Genomic DNA, 18,608 nt, shown 5'->3' on the forward strand with positions numbered 1-18,608 from the left:
CATAAAATATTTCCTTACACTGAAACTGCATTTACGCTGGGAATGTATTAAGACACCCCTAAACGTCATCTTCACGCGCGTCCTCTTTGGGGTCCTTTCTCTGTTCCCGTCGCGGCCGGTGGATCTGGAAGGTTCTGTTCGGGATATCCGAACCGAGCGTTATCTGAACCCATCCGACCCGCACAGACCGCCTAGAGAGACCGGATAGCGTCCATCTCCGCCTGTGAGTTCTAAGGAACGAAACAACATCAATATTAGCCATCATGCCTGAAGCCGTAGCGGCTGCAAACGGGTCTAAAAACAAAGGAGGCGCGTATGTGGACCGGGACAAACCCGCCCAGATCCGCTTCAGCAACATCAGCGCCGGGAAAGGTGAGAGAAAGAGTCTGATATTCAGATTAAAGCTGTGAGAAACATTCACAGGGGTTTGTGTTAGCGCACTGCTGCAGCCCATGACATTAGTGGAAGCACGAGTCAATAATAGAAGTCCTGCGCCGTTATAAACATGACAGTGTCTGCATACATGTGCCTCATTTCTGCAAATATGGCAGTGTTTAAAAGCGTTAGATGAGGAATATGATTATGTTCCTCATAATCCCAGTGCACACTCACTTGCGTCCTTATAAGGTGCGGTCTTCTTTATAGCAACAAATGACATACACAGTCATGAACACACATAAAAAGCATAAATTAAGTCAAAGTATTAAAAAATATTTTAAAGGGGTCATATGATGCGATTTCAAGTTTTCCTTTCTCTTTGGAGTGTTACAAGCTGATTGTGCATAGATAAGATCCCTGAAGTTGCAAAGACTAAAGTCTCAAAACCAAAGAGATATTCTTTATCAAAGTTAAGACTCTTGCCACGCCCCCCTAAAACGGCTCGTTCTAACACGCCCCCACATATCTACCTCACTATGTGGAAATATTAGCATAATGCCGCCCAAATGTTCCCGCAAAGAAAGAAGGCGTGGTTTCAGTAACCGCAGTGTTGAAGCAGCATGTCAGGGAGACGCTGTGTGTTTCAGTGCGAAAGCAAAAGCACTTTATTTGGCCTTTATGGCAGCAGGTATAATGATTTATGATTGATCCTTTCCTTTTGTTTGACAGCTGTAGCAGATGCCATCAGAACAAGTCTGGGCCCTAAGGGCATGGATAAAATGGTTTGTTTTTATGATTTCCTGATATAAATCTTATTTATGAAAGTTCTTTGCTTGATTTGACTTGGTTGTATATCGATGACTGTGCATTTTCAGTGTGCTGAATGAATGTATTTGTTCTCTGCAGATTCAGGATGGAAAGGGAGACGTCACCATCACTAATGATGGAGCCACTATCCTCAAACAGATGCAGGTGCTGCATCCTGCGGCCAAAATGGTAAATCATTGATTCAGAGACGTTATTCTTAGTTTACATAACCTGAAGGTGCTAAATGAACATTTTTGTGTTCGATTGATATTGTTTAGATTTCCTGAATTTGAACTTGGTTTCTCCACAGCTTGACTTGCCTGTTTCATTGCATGTGCATTGTGACTGTTTTCTACCCATTTAAATTGATCCACATATTTCATAAAGAAATGTACTAAATGCTAGTTTATAATGTTGTCGTTACATTATTAATACATAAAAGGCAGAAGTCAACAATGAGAGCAGTGCAGCACATCAAGAAAAAAATCTGAATGGAATCAAACCCAAAAATGGAACCCGATTGTGAGATTTCAAATGATTCCCAACCCTAGTGAATGTCTGGAGTATTGTGGGATGTTTCTGTGTGTGTTTCAGATGGTGGAGCTGTCTAAAGCTCAGGATATTGAGGCTGGTGACGGCACTACATCAGTGGTGGTGATTGCTGGAGCTCTACTTGATGCCTGCGCTAAACTGCTACAGAAAGGTAAGCTTTAGTTGCATTAAATCTTTATACAACATGCATCATGTTAGTTATGACTTATGAGCTGATAGAATTTTCCCCAAAATGAAAATTCTGTCATCAATTACTCACCCTCCACTTGTTTCAAACATTTAAGAGTTTCTTTCTTCTGGTGAGCACAAAAGTAGACCATTTGGAGAATGTTGGTAATCAAACAGTTGACGGTAGCCATTGACTTCCATAGTGTTCCCCCCCCCCCCCCGCCCTAATAATTTCAACCATTTAGGGAAAGACTAAAGAACTTGTTTTATAAGACTACTTCTTTCAAAAGTAAATTTAAAGATTCTTTTATAGAATTTTATGGACAAAACTTTATTTTATAATTGCTTTATTTAATTTTTGTATTGTGTACTACTGTATTGTTTTTCTCATGTATAATCTTTGTTTGCCATGAAATAGCCTGTAAAGCTGATGTGGCAATAAACTTCAAATCAAAAATCAAACATTTAGGGTTGAGACACTTTTTTTTTTTTAATTAATTAATTTTTTTAAATAATTCTTCATATGTCATAGTGATGTTTATTTATGACAACACATTCAGCATGATCGTTCCTCTCTGTTTTTCCTGCCAGGACTCCACCCGACCATCATTTCCGAGTCCTTCCAGAAGGCCGTAGATAAAGGTGTGGAGATCCTGACGTCCATCAGTCAGCCGGTGCAGCTCAGCGACAGAGAGACTCTTCTGAACAGCGCCACCACCTCGCTCTGCTCTAAGGTGGTGTCCCAATACTCCAGCCTGCTCGCACCCATGAGCGTCGACGCCGTCATGAAGGTCATCGACCCCGCCACCGCCACCAGCGTAGATCTCCGCGATATCCACATCATCAAGAAACTCGGGTGAGATGCAGGATAGTATTTAAATATCGCTCAGTCAGTTATTAGGCCGCAGAAATGAGTAGTTTCTCTTTGCAAAGCAAATGCATGGTTGTGTTTGTGTTTGCAGAGGGACCATTGATGACTGTGAGCTGGTGGATGGTCTGGTGTTGACTCAGAGGGTGGTGAACACTGGAGTGTCCCGTGTGGAGAAGGCCAAAATCGGCCTCATCCAGTTCTGCCTGTCCCCTCCTAAAACTGATGTATGTGATCATGCTTCAAACTGATATATAAAAGCAGCCATTGGTGTTCAAGATTCAAGTCGTTGTGTGATGCTTCTGTCGGGACAGATGGACAATCAGATTGTGGTGTCGGACTACGCTCAGATGGACCGTGTGCTCCGTGAGGAAAGGGCTTACATCCTTAATCTGGTCAAACAGATTAAGAAAGCCGGCTGCACTGTGCTGCTCATCCAGAAATCCATCCTGAGGTACAAAATCACCACAAAGCGCCATCACAGTCACTAATTTAAAAATGTTAAATATAAGCTAGTTAAACTGTATAACTATTGTCATACAACATATTGCCTGTCGAAGGTTCTCATGGTGTTTGTGATTGCTCTTTCAGAGATGCTCTGAGTGATCTGGCCCTTCACTTCCTGAATAAGATGAAGATCATGGTGATTAAAGACATTGAGAGGGAGGACATTGAATTCATCTGCAAGGTATGACCAGCAGATCCAGCACTGTCATGAAACTATTAAATGTTTTTTTTTACTCATTCTTTAATACAAGTTTTTGTCTTCTATCCCATCAGACTCTTGGCACCAAACCTATAGCTCATATTGACCAGTTCACTCCAGAGATGCTGGGAACAGCAGAGCTAGCAGAAGAGGTTAACCTGGACGGATCTGGCAAACTAGTGAAGGTAACCTACATTTTATAACCTGCATGCATATTCAGCTGAACATGTTTTGTTTTTCTCATGCATACGGGACATTATTTGCTTAAGCATTTATTTATAAACAGATACTCCAGATACAGAGATGCACGTGGTTTTATTCTGTCTGTGCTGGATAATGACAGCAGTGTTTGATTTGTGTTTGTAGATCACAGGATGTGTAAATCCAGGAAAGACGGTCAGTATTGTCGTCCGTGGTTCCAACAAACTGGTGATTGAGGAGGCAGAGCGATCCATCCACGACGCCCTCTGCGTCATCCGCTGTCTGGTCAAGAAGAGGTAACAAAGATCTCAAGAGACTCCAGTGATTTTATGGATTTCTCAACCGAAAATAATAATTATTAATCATAAGCTGAATAAATTGACTGATATTTGACTATTTCCAGCTTTGGCATGATTTGGTAACTGCTCCATTAAAAAAAAAAACAATTCACCCAAAAATAAAATTTTCTTGAAAATGTACTAACCCTTAGGGCATCCAATATGTAGATGAGTGTTATGGGAACATATTTGCTGAAATGTAGCATTCCATCACTTGCTCACCAGTGGATCCTCTGCAGTGAATGGGTGCCGTCAGAATGAGAGTGCTGATATTTGACTATTTCCAGCTTTGGCATGATTTGGTAACTGCTCCATAAAAAAAAAACAATTCACCCAAAAATAAAATTTTCCTGAAAATGTACTAACCCTCAGGGCATCCAATATGTAGATGAGTGTTATGGGAACATATTTGCTGAAATGTAGCATTGCATCACTTGCTCACCAGTGGATCCTCTGCAGTGAATGGGTGCCGTCAGAATGATACAGCTGATAAAAACATCACAATAATCCACAAGTAACCCACACCACTCCAGTCCAGCAATTCATGTCTTGTGAAGCAAAAATCTGTGTTTGCAAGAAACAAATCCACTTTAAACTGATGTTTCCAGCTAAAATAGGAGTCCTCTATCCATAATGCTTTCTCCAGTGGTCTGAATCAGGAGAGAAATATGCACAGGTCAAGCACCGTTCTAAACAAATATGTGGGTTTATTTTGATGTGAGAGGACAACAGTGATTGACTTTTTCACTGGAGGAAGCTACATTAGTAATTATGAACTGGTATTTTGGCCAGAAGAAATGGTTTGAATTAAACTCCTCAATTATAGTTTTGTTTCTTACGAACACGCAGCTTTTCAGTTCAAGTCATTAATGGATGGACTGGAGTGGTGTGGATTATTGTGATGTTTTTATCAGCTATTTGGACTCTCATTCTGACGGCACCCATTCACTGCAGAGCATCCATTGGTGAGCAAGAGATGTAATGCTAAATTTCTCCAAATCTGTTCTGATGAAAAAACAAACTCATCTACATCTTGGATAGGCATTTTCAGTGTTTGTTTTTGGGTGAAACCTTTCAGGTCTTGGAGTCAGAAGAAGCTGTTTGCTAACTCGTCCTCTTCCTGTGCGTCTGCAGGGCTCTGATCGCTGGCGGCGGAGCACCAGAGATTGAGCTGGCACTGAGGTTGGCAGAATATGCCCGCAGTCTGGCCGGCATGGAAGCGTACTGTGTGCGTGCGTACGCCGATGCTCTGGAGATCATTCCCTCAACTCTGGCAGAGAACGCTGGTCTTAATCCCATCTCTACAGTCACGGAGCTGCGCAACAGACATGCACAGGCAGAGAAAACGGCCGGGATTAATGTCCGCAAGGTGTGACTTTCAACCATTAGTTCTCAATAGTGCTGCACACTGACAAACCCCTCCAAAAATGAGCATTTAACGCGTCTTTTGGTCTCTCAGGGTGGGATCTCTAATATCCTGGAGGAGCTGGTAGTTCAGCCTCTGCTGGTCTCCATCAGCGCACTCACCCTCGCCACGGAAACGGTCCGCAGCGTCCTCAAGATTGATGATCTCGTGAGTGATTTGCAAAGTCTAATGAGTATTTGAGTATTTAAAGGACCCTAAAATTAGTACTGATGTTGAGTGTAAATGCACAAGCATTAATGACTTGTCCCTTCTGCAGGTGAACACGCGATAAAGTGAATGTGATTAGTGAAGGAAGATCCAACCCCACGCTAGCACCCCGATAAGACCAACTGATCTGTCGCTGTCTGTTGCTGTTACCTGGAATAATTTAATAAAACGTTTTTTTGACACCGTAACTCTTGACTTTTCTTGTTATTTGACTTTGATATACGTGGTCCATGTAGTAATTTATTTACATGGTGGTTGTCGTGGTCAGTTTATTACTGCATGTCAGTAAGTTTAATCTTGTTAGCTAATCGTCTTATCTGATCAGAGACAGGACTCTGCTCTAAGGCCTGAGAAAGTCTGAAATCAAAATCTGACGATTCGCACTTCTAATCAACAAGCTTGCGAGTTAAAACCCAGTTTTGCATTTTTATGTGTAAAGATATAAAATAATACACCAGAATGGAAAACAGGATCACAGTTTTTGCCTAAATTTGCCTAAAGCAATAAACTTGTTTCCTAAATAGATCAAAGAAGATTTTTTTTGTTTTTTTAATAACTTACTACTGTATCAGGGTTGACGAATGCAGTTAATACAATGCTACAATTTGTGTTAACACTGATAAAATTATGCTCTGTAAATATAATTACCTTTTTATTTTTTATTAATGTTATTTTCCACAACCAAGATGATCCAATTCAGTTCTATCTTATGATTTTGTTGAATACAGATATTTAAGATAACTGGAAGTGGAACTTACCAAAATTATCATATTTGGGTGTGATGTGCATTTTAAACCAGCTAGATTCTTTTTTTAAACCCTTTTGCGTCAATTTAAAAAAAAGTCACACATTGGTCCATAGTGTCAAAAAACTCTGGGAGCACAGTTAAATTTGGTCTCATTTTAAAGAAAACCCATGGCAGATTATTGTTGAAGTAAAAAAAAGTTAAGAGGTTTAAGTTTATGAAAATGATTTATGAACGATATTTTATATAAAATATAAACTGTGCACACAGTGGTTGGATTTGTGATTTGCAGTAGAGTTTTTCTCTCAAATATTACAAGAACATGCACACACATTTTTTTTTATGACACATACAAACCAATCTCTGACATCCATACCAACACACCCACACAATTATAGCTGCATTATTTATCCAGTTGGCTCTATAATATGCAGAAGCAGAAAACCGGAATAAAGAGAGAATTGCTTTATAGGCCAAACCTGAAAAAAATGGCACCATCTGGTAAAAAATTACATTTTGAAGCCTTGCCAACAGAATGAAAGCCTATTAACAAAAGTTGCATCATTTTACAGTTAAATGGCACTGTGATTAAAAATAGCAGTTTCAATGGGGACATTTTTGTCCTTAAGGTTCTGAGATGAACAATTTTGTGCACCTAGTGCAAAACTCATTTGATTTATTAAAGCAAATGAAAGTGAAATAGTAAAATTCCAATAAAAATACACACCTGTGCCAAAATTTATGCAGTTGGCAATAACACAGGCAAAATGATAAAAAAAACCCCGAAAAGGACAAAATGTCCAAAAGGTCGCACAAGGGTTAAACATGTACATGTACATTGCAATGTAATTGGAAATCAGTTTGTACACTAGTCTTCGAAAGGACCATCTGATTTCTTGGCTTCAAATTTAAATAGACATATAATTATTAATAATAATAATAATGGAGGGGGAAGTCATGGGAAACAAAATGCCATGCAAATGTTTCAGGGCATATCTAATTATGTTTTGGTTATTGAACGTTTTTTATTTGTTACTTTATTATTAATTACTTTATTTATTACTATGGTCAGAATTGACATTATCTGCTGATTTTGTTGAATACAGATAGAGTTGTCAAGTCAAGACCTTTGAGGTAGAACAGGCCTGAATTCACATATGTGACCCTGGACCACAAAACCAGTCATACGTCACACGGGGATATTTGTAGCAATAGCCAAAAATACATTGTATGGGTCAAAATGATCGATTTTTCTTTTATGCCAAAAATCATTTGGATATTAGGCCTAAGTAAGATCATGCTCCATTGAGATATTTCGTAAATTTCCTACCGTACAAATATCAAAACGTAATTTTTGATTAATAACATGCACTGCCAAGGACTTAATTTGGACAACTGTAACGCTGATGGTCTCAATTTTTTTGTTTGTTTGTTTTTTTGCACCCTCAGATTCCAGATTTTCAAATAACTTTAGTTGTATCTCAGCCAAATGTTGCCCTATCCTAACAAACAATACATCAATGGAAAGCTTATTTATTCAGCTTTCAGATGATGTATAAATCTCAATTTCCAAAAATTTACATTTATGACTAGTTTTGTGCTCCATATATTGTGGCGTGGCCATCGGATAGTGTTTAAGACTAGCTAGATATTTTATTTTTTAATGTAATTAGTTTGGACATCCATTAGCACAGTACTCATGAAAAATACCGTCGTCTTTTCATGTAAATAAATTTAAAACTCCAACATACCCCTCAGAAATAAACCGTTGGTGGCGGGTTTATACGTGCGCGCTCCCGCGGCTGAGCGTCACTGCGGCTTCCCGACGCTACGCGGTCGTCAAGGAGACACGCACCTGTTACAGTCAAACAGCGGCCAGTCAGTGGACTGTAAGCAGTCTGGAGGCAGAGACGGATATGAAGAAGTCTCACCGCACTAATGTCCTGGTGATGTCCTGTCTGAAGACGCCGGTGGATCCGCACACTAAAGCCCCGTTAGCTCAGTATGAGAGGGAGCGATCGCTGCCCGCGCTCACGGACAACATGCACTATGAGAAAGAGGTGACAAAAAGCGAATAAACTGCTTTTTCTATCGATTAAACTATCAAGAGAAAGTCATTTGTAAGAGTACTAATAGTGTTGCACTCTTGCATACCATATGGAGATACTTCAGGCGTATTACAAAGGGAAAAAAAGCCCTAATTAAGAGGTTTTCAGTCAATATCTTTCTGACAATGTACGTTGTTTGGGCTTAAACATGATTTAAAAATACAATAGTTGTGTGATACACTAGAGGTGCTTAAACAGCTCACTAATGATGATGAAGAGGCCTGACATGATGAAAAGTTCAGTAAGCATGCTATATCCTAATCTTGAAGTAAATCAATAGGCTTCTGTGGTTATGTTTTTCAGTGACTTAGGTATGCTATAGCTGAATTACCCTAAAAAGTGTATTCATACATTTGCAAAACGTGCAATACATATCCTTATTTGCCTGCATAAACGTGTGTAATATAGTGTTGGTTTCATGTTGAGTACCGACGGTGCAACTAAAGAAACGTGAGACAATCTCTGGTATGAATGAAGAACACAATCTGCCATCTGGCCTTAAAGACCTGCAGATTAACAGCTTACACACAGAGAGACTCGTCTTGTGTTACACACACAACCGCTGACCGCACAAAACTCTTTTCCAGACAGAAATTTCACAGTGACATATCAAAACACTGGGCTTTTAACCAACAGTCCTTGATTTCACCACATAAACAGTGTTTTTTGGTCAATCAAAGCATCAGAATCTTAAGGAATTGTACTGATTAAGTATTTTAACCTATGATATGGATTACAGTGAAAGTATCATTGTTTTCATTGTGTGTATCTTCTTAGATTGAGTACGACTCTGGATCTGAGCTGGTGACTGATGACCCTCCTGCTAAAGACAGCAATGCACTGCTGATCAAAGACTACCGCGTGACGGGCGATCACATCGATCTCAGGGAGTTCTACTTCTCAAACCAAGAGTACTACCGTAAGCTAGAGCGGCTGAAGAAGGCTCATCTCCAAACGATGGCCGAACTCGAACTCATGTACCGCAAGAAACTGGACCTCAAGGGGGTGAGAGCGGCGGACAACAGTGATCGGACCAATCTGTGAGTTTATACATACAAATATTTATTTTTCAAAACACAAACTTTTTTTTGCTTTCTAGGTATGCACTACTGTTCAAAAGTTCGAGAAATGTGTCTCTTATTATTCTCTTATCAAAACAGTACAGTAATATTGTGAAATATTATTACAATTCAAAATGACTGTTTTCTTTCAAAATGCAATTTATTCCTTTGATGGCAAAGCTGAATTTTGAGCATCATTACTACAGTTTTTTCGGTATCATGTGATCCTTCAGAAATCATTCTAATATGCTGATTTGCTGCTCAAGAAACATTTCTGATCATTATCATCAGGGTTGTGCTACTTCATATTTTTTGTGGAAACTGTGATACATTTCTTTCAGGGTTCTTTGAATAGAATGTTCAAAAAGAACAGCATTTGTTTAAAATAGAAATATTTGTAACATTATAAATTTCTTTACTGTCACTTTTGATCAATGTAATGCATCCTTGCAGAATAAAAGTATTAATTTTTAAAAATAAAAATCCTAGTGACCCCAAACATGTGAACAAGTGTATAGTGCAGAAAATTCCTGAAATGGAAATGAAAAGATCAATATTTTTTGTTAAATAGTTCCCCACAAGGAAGGAGTCCAGTGATAACCAGCAATCTGAAAAAAGCCCGGTCTGCTCTGGAGCTGCGGCAGGCTTCAGATCTTTCTGACCTGTCTGATGAAGAGTGCAATGCTGACAATGGCAACACCGAGAAAGGCCTTCAAATCTCGCCCAAAGAGCACATCAAGAACATGTGGCAGGACTTCAGCGTGCATAAGCTTTCTTCACCTCAATGGCACCCCTTTTCATCCTCACTGCAGAGCTTGCCTGCTGACTGCCAGGCTGCTAGCAAACTCAAGGGTCAACGGCTAAAAAAACACAAGCAAATGGTAGACGAGGGTTGGCATCCGAGAGTAACAGTCCCCAAGCCTTTCCAGATGACCCTTCGTGAGGCAGAACGCCGCAAGAAGGGCATAAAATCACGTTCAGAGATGGAACAAGAGAACGCGGATCTCCGGCGCCAGGTGGAGGAGCTCACCGAGTGCCAGAGGAAGTTCCACGCCAGTCCGGCACCTGCGCATGTGCGCCTCCCGCTGTACGAGGAGCTGCAGGAGCGTGACGAGGAGCGCCGGCGGCTTCATCGTGACTTGGAACAGCAGCGTCTCCACACCTCGCAAAGACCCTTCAGCTTCCTGGAGCGCGAACGGCTGAAGAAAGAGCAGAAGGAGGCCAAGCTCCTCGAGCAAATGCTCAAACACAACCAAGAGGAAGAGGAGAGAAGGAAATGCCCCTTCAAGGCCAAACCCGTGCCACGGACAGTGAAGGAGGCCGCGTCGGGCGAGCAGCAGAAGGAGGAGGAGCTCTACAGGGCCATCAAGATGCAGATGCGGGCGAGAGAGTTGCTTCACGGCGCGTCTATGCCTCCAAGCATGCTTGCGCGGCAGCTTAGTGAGAAACAGGTGCACAAAGCCGCCCAGGACGAAGAGCAAACACACAGACCCAAAATCAACGCCAAAGTTCCAGACTTCGACGGCAGCTACAGGAGGTTTCGGAAGCAGCTGGCGAAGTTTAAAGAAGTGCAGCCCGTGACAGCGTGTGAACCCTTCCAGCTGCGCACGGCTAATATCGCCTCGCACAAAGAACGCATCATGGTGGATATCGAGGCAGAGATAAAGAGCCCAAAACCGTCCCGCTGGCCGTTCATGACCCCACCTGCTCTCTCGCCCAGAACGCCCTCGTCATCCCTTTGCTCCTCCCTGTCTGGAAGCCAGGAATGCTTGTCTGCTAAAATCACAGATGGAGCCAAGAAACGGCAAGAAGCTGTGAGGTAACTGTGATGCCCAGCCCTGGTTTAAACCCTCACCCTTCTAGAACTTTCCAAGTGAAGTCCTGTGTCTCCAGCTTTTTGCTAAGCAGGAATGTGACTTTCCCTGCCAGTGTGTCTCCCATTAATAACTCCATCAACTGTAGAAAACCTCACTGGGAATGTTGCCGATGCTCCTCAATCCTCTTGCTGCCTTCAAGTCCTCGTGGGTGGTTCATACTTACGAGTTCAGAAATGAATTCAAGATGTTTCAGTCAAAATGAAATGGAAGTGTTAAGTAAATTCATATTTATTTCTCCTATTCACTTCCTGACAAAGAATGTTTTTAGCTCTAACACAAAGGCTGAATTAAAAATAGTATACTACACTCTTATATAGTTTCCAAAAGGGGGTTTTTGGTAAAATAACTATTTTTTCTTAGCATGATGAACATTTTAAATATCTAAAAAATAAAACTTTTCCCCCCACTTTAAAGAACCATTTTGTGTAATGGAAAGGTTCCATGGATTCTTAATCGAACCAACAATGGCAATAAAGAATCTTAATTTTTAAGAGTGTAGCTTACTACTCTTACTAAAGTGTGCAACATTTAGGATCCGGAAGTAAAAATACCATTCATTTTCTCTATAGGGCAGGAGTGTCTAGTTCGGGTCCTTGAGGACCAGTGTCCTGCAGAGTTTAGCTCAAACTTGATTTAACAAAATAACAAATAGGTAAGTTTAGTATGCTATTCTGAGTTCAGCCAACATGAAGAGCAAATGATATGATGGAAAATACAGAGGGAGTGGGTTTTTACGTGCAAAGCCTATCACTTCACAATCCAGATAAATGCATAGTAATTTCTAGCAAGCTTTAGTGCTGTTCATCAAAAATCCCCAAAATGTATACAAACTAAACTGTAAAGTTCCACATTTGCAATAAAAACTTAATTATGACCTACATCAATTTGCTCTTACACTTTAATTGACACCCAACTTGAAAATTTGGCACTCAAAAAATGAATGAGTTTCCCACTAGAAATATGATATTTTGGTGGCACTGACGTGTGTGTATATTAAGAAATGTGATCATTGTGACATGACTTGAAGGCAGCACCTGTCCATTGATCCCGAACCCTGTCCCTGCTGGCCTACCGTAGCATCATCCCATTAGAGGAGTCCCTCCTTCATAAAGTTCAGTTCTGACAGCTCTTTACCCCTACGGGTAGAAAAGTTCTTGAGCAGAGAAAGCGGGAAGAAGAGGAGGAGGAGAAATGGAAGGAGAAGCAAAAACAGAGAGAGAAGAGACTACAAAAAGTGATCACAAAGCGAGCCCAGGCGAACGACCCGCACGTGACCCTGGCCCAGACATGCCCGTCCAAACTAAAAGAGTTCAGGTAAAACAATGAAGCTTTCCATAAGCTGCTCTTCGTTTACCTCAAACAACACTTTTAAAAGTACAGGTTCTTTATTGGAATTGACGGTTCAGTGAAGAACCTTACCATTCCACAAAAAGGTTCTTAGATTATTAAAATATCCTTCATGCTAAGAAAAAAAAAATCACAGAAAGGTTCTGTGGGGATGAGTTTTTGATGTTAGTGCAAGAGTTTTTGAAACATTGGAGATATTTTCTTATTCAAATGCAGATTGCTTGCATAAAATATCTATCTATATATACTGTGTGTATATATATATATATATATATATTATCACTATTATGATAAATACTCATATACATGTGCACATGGGAACAGGAAACAAGATCTTCAGAGACAAAGAGAGTACTGGGAGGAGATGAGAGAAATCCAGGAAAGAGTGAAGGGAAGACCTCTTTTACTGGAACAGGTAGCACAGGTGAGTTTTTTTTATTTTATTTTATTTTATTTTATCATTTTTTAAATTTGTAATTTATTTTGGTCTTTTTTTATTTTTGAAAATGTTATTTTTACTCAAAAAGGTTCCTTTTAGGAAAAGAGAGGACATGCATCTCTACTAGAAATGTTCATTGTGATGATAATACAAAGCTCTCTCTTTCTCAGATGAATGCTAAGAGAGCAGCAGAAAAGCTCTACTCTGCCACTTTGCATGGATGTGGTCTGAGTGAATTCTTTATCAGCAGTAAAGCTCCTAAAGGCTTGAAACACAGGCAGACTCCAAGCCCCGCCCACTCCGGCAGCCAAACTCCACCCACATACAGGTAGAAGAGCCAGGAGGTCTATATTCTGTCATACATTTTAAAGGGGTCATATGATGCGATTTCAATTTTTCCTTTCTCTTTGGAGTGTTACAAGCTCTTGGTGCATAAAGAAGATCTGTAAAGTTGCAAAGACTAAAGTCTCAAATCCAAAGAGATATTCTTTATAAATGTTCAGAGTCAACCACGCCTACCTAAAACGCCTCGTTCGAACACACCCCCAACATGTCTACGTCACTATGTGGGAAGATTTGCATAACGCCGCCCAAATGTTCACGCAAAGAAAGAAGGCGTGACTTTTATTCTCGCTGTAGTATTGTTGTTGCCGCCGCCGCCATGTCGTGAAGGCACTGTGTGATTCGTTGTGAAAGCGAATCTACTTTGTTTGGTCTTCCAAAAGAGGACGATATGAGATATAGAAAGCTGAGTTAAATTTCACTAGCCACACCCAGGCCTGATTACTACCAGACCTGTTGAATCAAGAAATCACTTAAATAGAACCTGTCTGACAAAGTGAAGCATGCTTAAAGAGCAACACATCATGCCGTGATCTAAAAAAATTCAAGAACAGATGAGAATCAAAACAGTTGACATGTATCAGTCTGGAAAGGATTATAAAGCCATTCCTAAGGCTTTGGGACTCCAGTGAACCACGGTCAGAGCCATTATCCACAAATTGAGAAAACTTGGAACAATGGTGAACCTTCCCAGGAGTTGCCAGCCAACCAAAATTACTCCAAGAGCACAACGACGATTCATCCAAGAGGTCATAGAAGAACCCAGAACAACATCTAAAGAACTGCAGGCCTCACTTGCGAATCTACTTTGTTTGGTCTTCCAAAAGAGGACGATATCTGCTTCGTCATGCCTGGAGCTGATCCGTGCTGGTTGCTGAGGAAATACTACAACTTCGCACGGTGGATCGCCGGATCGGCTTTCACCGTGGACGAAGCGGAGTCCATCGGTGTCGTCACATGTGGTTGCCGCAGGCATCACAGTATGGTGAGGGACGTAACATTTCCGTCACACGCTTGAGGTATTCAACCAATCACAACGCACTGGATAGCTGGCCAATCAGAGCACACCTCGCTTTTCTCGATGAGCTTTGTAAAAATCGACGCGTTTCAGAAAGGCGGGGCATAGAGGAGAAACAATAATGTACAGTATGTGGAAAATAATGTGTTTTTTGAACCTTAAACCGCATAAACACATTTCATTACACCAAATACACAAAATAATGTTCTTTTTAGCAGCATCATATGACCCCTTTAAAAGTGTATTAAAAGAAACACTTCTTCCAAAAAGGAAAATACTGCTAATTTTGCATGTTTAAAACCATATTTATTTTTCGCAGCATCTCTTGAGTTGTTTTCATTCATTCTTTTGTAGTAAAAACAGAAATGACGATAATGAGGAACTTCCAGACCTGCAGGATTCTCTTCTCGAAGACTATGCAGATGATTACGAGGAGTATGACCATGACATGGAGGCAGAACACATGGACAGAGATGAGGACGACAGGCACAGTGAATGTCATGACACTGACGAGGAAAAGGGCAACGATGAAGGACACTCGTATCATGACAAGCTGGCTTTTGATGATGATGATGATGATGAACAGGATGAGCGTTATAAAGATGATGACGTCAGCAGGAAGCACAGCCAGAGCAGCAGGGGTAGTGAAAGTAAAAACAGTCACCATTGCGACAGAAGCAGAACAGGTAGTATTAATTAGGTAACAAAGAAAAACGGGAAGATCAGAAAAGTGGCCATTAGCTTTATTCTACATATTGAATTTATTTTTAAACAAAGCAAACCTCAGTAGCAAATTGTTGTTGGATATATGTGTGAGAAAATCTCACAAACTTTATTAAAGGGATAGTTCACCCAAAAATGAAAATTCTGCCATCATTTACTGCTGAAAACAAAAGAAGATATTTTTTAGAATGTAGATAACCAAACAGTTTATGTATATTTATATGATATAAAGTATATTATTTTCTTAGAGTAATGGGAATTTTGAGGGGAAATGTGCTTGATTATCAATAATAATAATAATGCTGCAATGCAACTGATTATAAAAAGCTTAAAGATTTCTTTATGCAAGGTATAATGTCCTTTTTTTATTTTTAATTTGAGGCAGAATGTGACCTGGACGCACGGCATTTACTCGATATACAGTAATGTAGTGTATATATATATGTGTGTGTGGAAATAAATGCCTGTCCACTATCATATATATTTAACAAAGGGCCAAAAACGCAATATTATAAAATATGTTACAAATTAAATGAGTGTTTGTATATGCAATGAAAGAAAAAAATAACTTAATATGTGAAAATAAACTTTATTATTGCAATTTTCACTTCTTTTCATATTTGGTGAATATAAATACGAGCATATAAATCATTTTACACATGAGCCACAGCCTAAAAATACACATCACGGTCAGTTACTGTTTGAACATCACAGGCAACATCTCAGTAATTTTCCATACTCCACGCGGTCCAGCCCACAACACGCTCACGCGGCGATGCAAAACCCGCCTCATACATGAGACCAAGGGCAAAAGACGCGCAGGGAGGGGTCAATCCTGACTGACGGCACCTCTACCCAATCACATGCGCGCAAGGCTTCCGCGTCGCTCTCTCCGACCAATCAGCTGCAGCGGAGGGCGTGGCCGCAGTCCGAATTTTACGCGGCGCTACGGCGTGAAAACTAAACCGAGATGGAATATGCCAGTCTGAACCGGTTTCAACCGGTCTTGCGTGTGATGCATGAGACTAGAGAGGAGCTGGGTCACAGTCTCTCGCAGATATCTGCTTTCAAAACAGCGGCTTTTCTGCAATAGACAAAAGAATAAACTAACGATTGGTTGGATGCTGTTGTTATAAAGCGGAATGAGTAGTTAAAGCGAGCTGTAAACCGTCATACAGCGAGACAGATGAACTAACACGAGCTGCTGACTGAAAGAGGACCTGGACTCAATTACTGAAGACAATAATTAAAAATAACACCGAAATCGTATGTTTTGGGGGGGGTTTCATGTACCGTATGTTTCGCACTATAGAGTGTTTGGCTATACAGAGAGCTAACCAGCTAGTTAGCATTTGAAGTGAACTTGCTAGATGCTCAGATTGCATTTTTAATACACGCTATCCGTGTAAAATGAGATAAATACGTTAGGCGCTTTTTTTACCTGACATCTTGATCTTGTTTTGACGCGACGCACGTTTCCAGGACACTAAACTAGTTGCTAATTCCCAAACCACGTTAGCATTGTTGTTGTTTTTTTTCAACGAGAAGGAGTTTTGGTTAAAACAGGTAAGTTAAAGGTTGTTCTTGAGGTATTTGGTGAAACGGTTATCTGTTATAAATAGTATCTACTACGATTAGTGAGTTGAATGAAGTGCTAGTTTGCTGACACACTGCTAGTGTTGACCAGAAACGAAAACGCGTTTTGTTCCTCTCCGCTGCCCGTAACTGCAAGGCGCTCAACTAGAATTCATGTGGGCTGCTTTCTAAAAAGTTTGATCAGTGTACATGATCTGTTGACTCGCTGTGTTTTTCTAGCTGTAGAAGGAACACGCATTTAATTTGTGTTGAACTGCCATGTTAGCACTTTTTTTTTAGAAGCGTTTAACTAGTAATACTAGCTATTGTAACGGCGAACTCAGCAAAACTGTCATTATAGGTTGTAGCTGCATGCTTAAGTAATGTGTTTTGAGCCATTGCTTTGGTATCTGACTTTTAGCATCAGAGATAATTCTGGTTAAACAACTAGTAAACCGTTAGGATGAGTGGTCACATTAGTGTCGCTATTGATGTTTGATACCTAAAAGATGTTGTCCGTCTTGTCTTACAGCTCTATGCCGGCAGACATGACCATGTTGGCGGATCACACAGCACGGCAGTTGCTGGACTTCAGTCAAAAGCTAGACATCAACCTGCTGGACAACGTGGTCAACTCCATGTACTATGATGTGGGATCTCAGGTACGAGTCGATTTGAGAAATCCAAGACTATTCTGAGCGTACAGTGCATCAAAAGTGGTTTTCGCTGTGATTATTTTATAGCAAAGACTGGCACAAGAAGTTCTCACCAACCTGAAGGACCACCCAGATGCCTGGACCAGAGTGGACACCATACTGGAGTTCTCGCAGAACATGAAGACAAAAGTATGTTAACATTAATGTGTTTATTTCTGCATTTAGCCAGTGTATAGAGTCCTGCAACTAAATGCCACCCGTGAGCATTTATTCTGCCACACTAAACTGATGGTTACTCTTTTGCAGTACTATGCTCTTCAGATACTGGAGACCGTGATCAAAACACGCTGGAAGATTCTTCCTCGAAACCAGTGTGATGGTGAGGGACTGTACGACTTCAGTCTGAACATTCGCGCACACTGACCTTGGTCTTTATAGAGGATTTATTGTACACCTCCACATTATATAACACTGCTGTCATGTGAAATCCTGATGACTCTTAAGAAATGCACAAATAACAGACATCTGTCTCTGTCCACAGGAATTAAAAAGTATGTCGTTGGGCTGATTATCAAGACTTCCTCTGATTCCAACAGCGTAGAGGTAACAAAAACGCTTCCAATGTTTAGTATTATTTCTACAATTTGTACCATTTAAATGACTTAAAGGTCCCATATTGTACACCTTTCTGGAGGTTTTTTTTTTAGGTTTTGATGTCCATAAGAATATATATTTGCGGTGTAAGTACCAAAAAGCATCTCAATATATTTTTACAGCTCCTCAGGAGCTCTGCTGAGAACAGGTCGATTTTGGTCTGATTTAGCCGATTTAGCCTCTCTTCTGATTGGCCTGATGTTTTCTGAGTGACGCACGGCCAGGCCAACCACAGCTAACTAGGGTCAGCGACGTCACAGCGCTAGCTGGAGACAGCCCATTCAAACCAGTGCAGATTCAGCTACATAAGGAGCTTAAAATATCATCTGGTTGTGATGTTGGGTGCCAGAATCGATGTAATACAGCTTCAAATTATAAATTTGATCGCATATCTGCTGCCACTGCCAGACAA

The 18,608-nt window shown here is 40.5% G+C and overlaps 3 protein-coding genes across 3 annotated transcripts in view; all 3 read left to right on the top strand.

Annotated features, from left to right (window-relative positions):
- The first annotated feature begins 92 nt into the window (after window positions 1-92).
- Window positions 93-5,839, top strand: LOC107598508 (T-complex protein 1 subunit delta). Its single transcript, XM_016289879.1, has 13 exons — window positions 93-372; window positions 1,108-1,160; window positions 1,285-1,374; window positions 1,780-1,888; window positions 2,497-2,761; window positions 2,868-3,000; window positions 3,088-3,227; window positions 3,365-3,461; window positions 3,554-3,664; window positions 3,846-3,976; window positions 5,153-5,387; window positions 5,478-5,591; window positions 5,701-5,839. Exons 1-13 carry the CDS (start codon window positions 264-266, stop codon window positions 5,713-5,715), a joined length of 1,602 nt encoding a protein of 533 aa, XP_016145365.1. The 5' UTR covers window positions 93-263; the 3' UTR covers window positions 5,716-5,839.
- Window positions 5,840-8,226: 2,387 nt separating this feature from the next.
- On the top strand, window positions 8,227-15,419 carry LOC107598510 (FAM161 centrosomal protein A). Its single transcript, XM_016289881.1, has 7 exons — window positions 8,227-8,456; window positions 9,282-9,544; window positions 10,137-11,384; window positions 12,589-12,756; window positions 13,114-13,213; window positions 13,399-13,556; window positions 14,943-15,419. Exons 1-7 carry the CDS (start codon window positions 8,313-8,315, stop codon window positions 15,286-15,288), a joined length of 2,427 nt encoding a protein of 808 aa, XP_016145367.1. The 5' UTR covers window positions 8,227-8,312; the 3' UTR covers window positions 15,289-15,419.
- An 870-nt stretch (window positions 15,420-16,289) lies between these two features.
- Window positions 16,290-18,608, top strand: part of LOC107598538 (exportin-1-like) — a 13,830-nt gene continuing 11,511 nt past the window's right edge. The window contains exons 1-5 of the mRNA XM_016289910.1: window positions 16,290-16,877; window positions 17,419-17,548; window positions 17,630-17,731; window positions 17,849-17,921; window positions 18,084-18,145. Of these exons, the coding sequence (XP_016145396.1) occupies window positions 17,423-17,548; window positions 17,630-17,731; window positions 17,849-17,921; window positions 18,084-18,145 (363 nt within the window). The 5' untranslated portion in view covers window positions 16,290-16,877; window positions 17,419-17,422. The remainder of the gene's footprint in view (window positions 16,878-17,418; window positions 17,549-17,629; window positions 17,732-17,848; window positions 17,922-18,083; window positions 18,146-18,608) is intronic.

This window comes from Sinocyclocheilus grahami, unplaced genomic scaffold (assembly GCF_001515645.1).
Source record: "Sinocyclocheilus grahami isolate Dianchi unplaced genomic scaffold, SAMN03320097.WGS_v1.1 scaffold252.1, whole genome shotgun sequence".
In the NCBI taxonomy this organism is placed as follows: domain Eukaryota; kingdom Metazoa; phylum Chordata; class Actinopteri; order Cypriniformes; family Cyprinidae; genus Sinocyclocheilus; species Sinocyclocheilus grahami.

Excerpts from the sequence above, each read along its gene's own strand:
- LOC107598508 (XM_016289879.1), top strand. The coding sequence starts at position 264 with ATGCCTGAAGCCGTAGCGGCTGCAAACGGGTCTAAAAACAAAGGAGGC. Across the intron at positions 1,889-2,496 it reads CGCTAAACTGCTACAGAAAG|GACTCCACCCGACCATCATT; the intron begins GTAAGCTTTAGT and ends TTTTCCTGCCAG. Across the intron at positions 3,228-3,364 it reads ATCCAGAAATCCATCCTGAG|AGATGCTCTGAGTGATCTGG; the intron begins GTACAAAATCAC and ends TTGCTCTTTCAG.
- LOC107598510 (XM_016289881.1), top strand. The coding sequence starts at position 8,313 with ATGAAGAAGTCTCACCGCACTAATGTCCTGGTGATGTCCTGTCTGAAG. Across the intron at positions 9,545-10,136 it reads AACAGTGATCGGACCAATCT|TTCCCCACAAGGAAGGAGTC; the intron begins GTGAGTTTATAC and ends TTTGTTAAATAG. Across the intron at positions 11,385-12,588 it reads AAACGGCAAGAAGCTGTGAG|AAAAGTTCTTGAGCAGAGAA; the intron begins GTAACTGTGATG and ends CCCTACGGGTAG.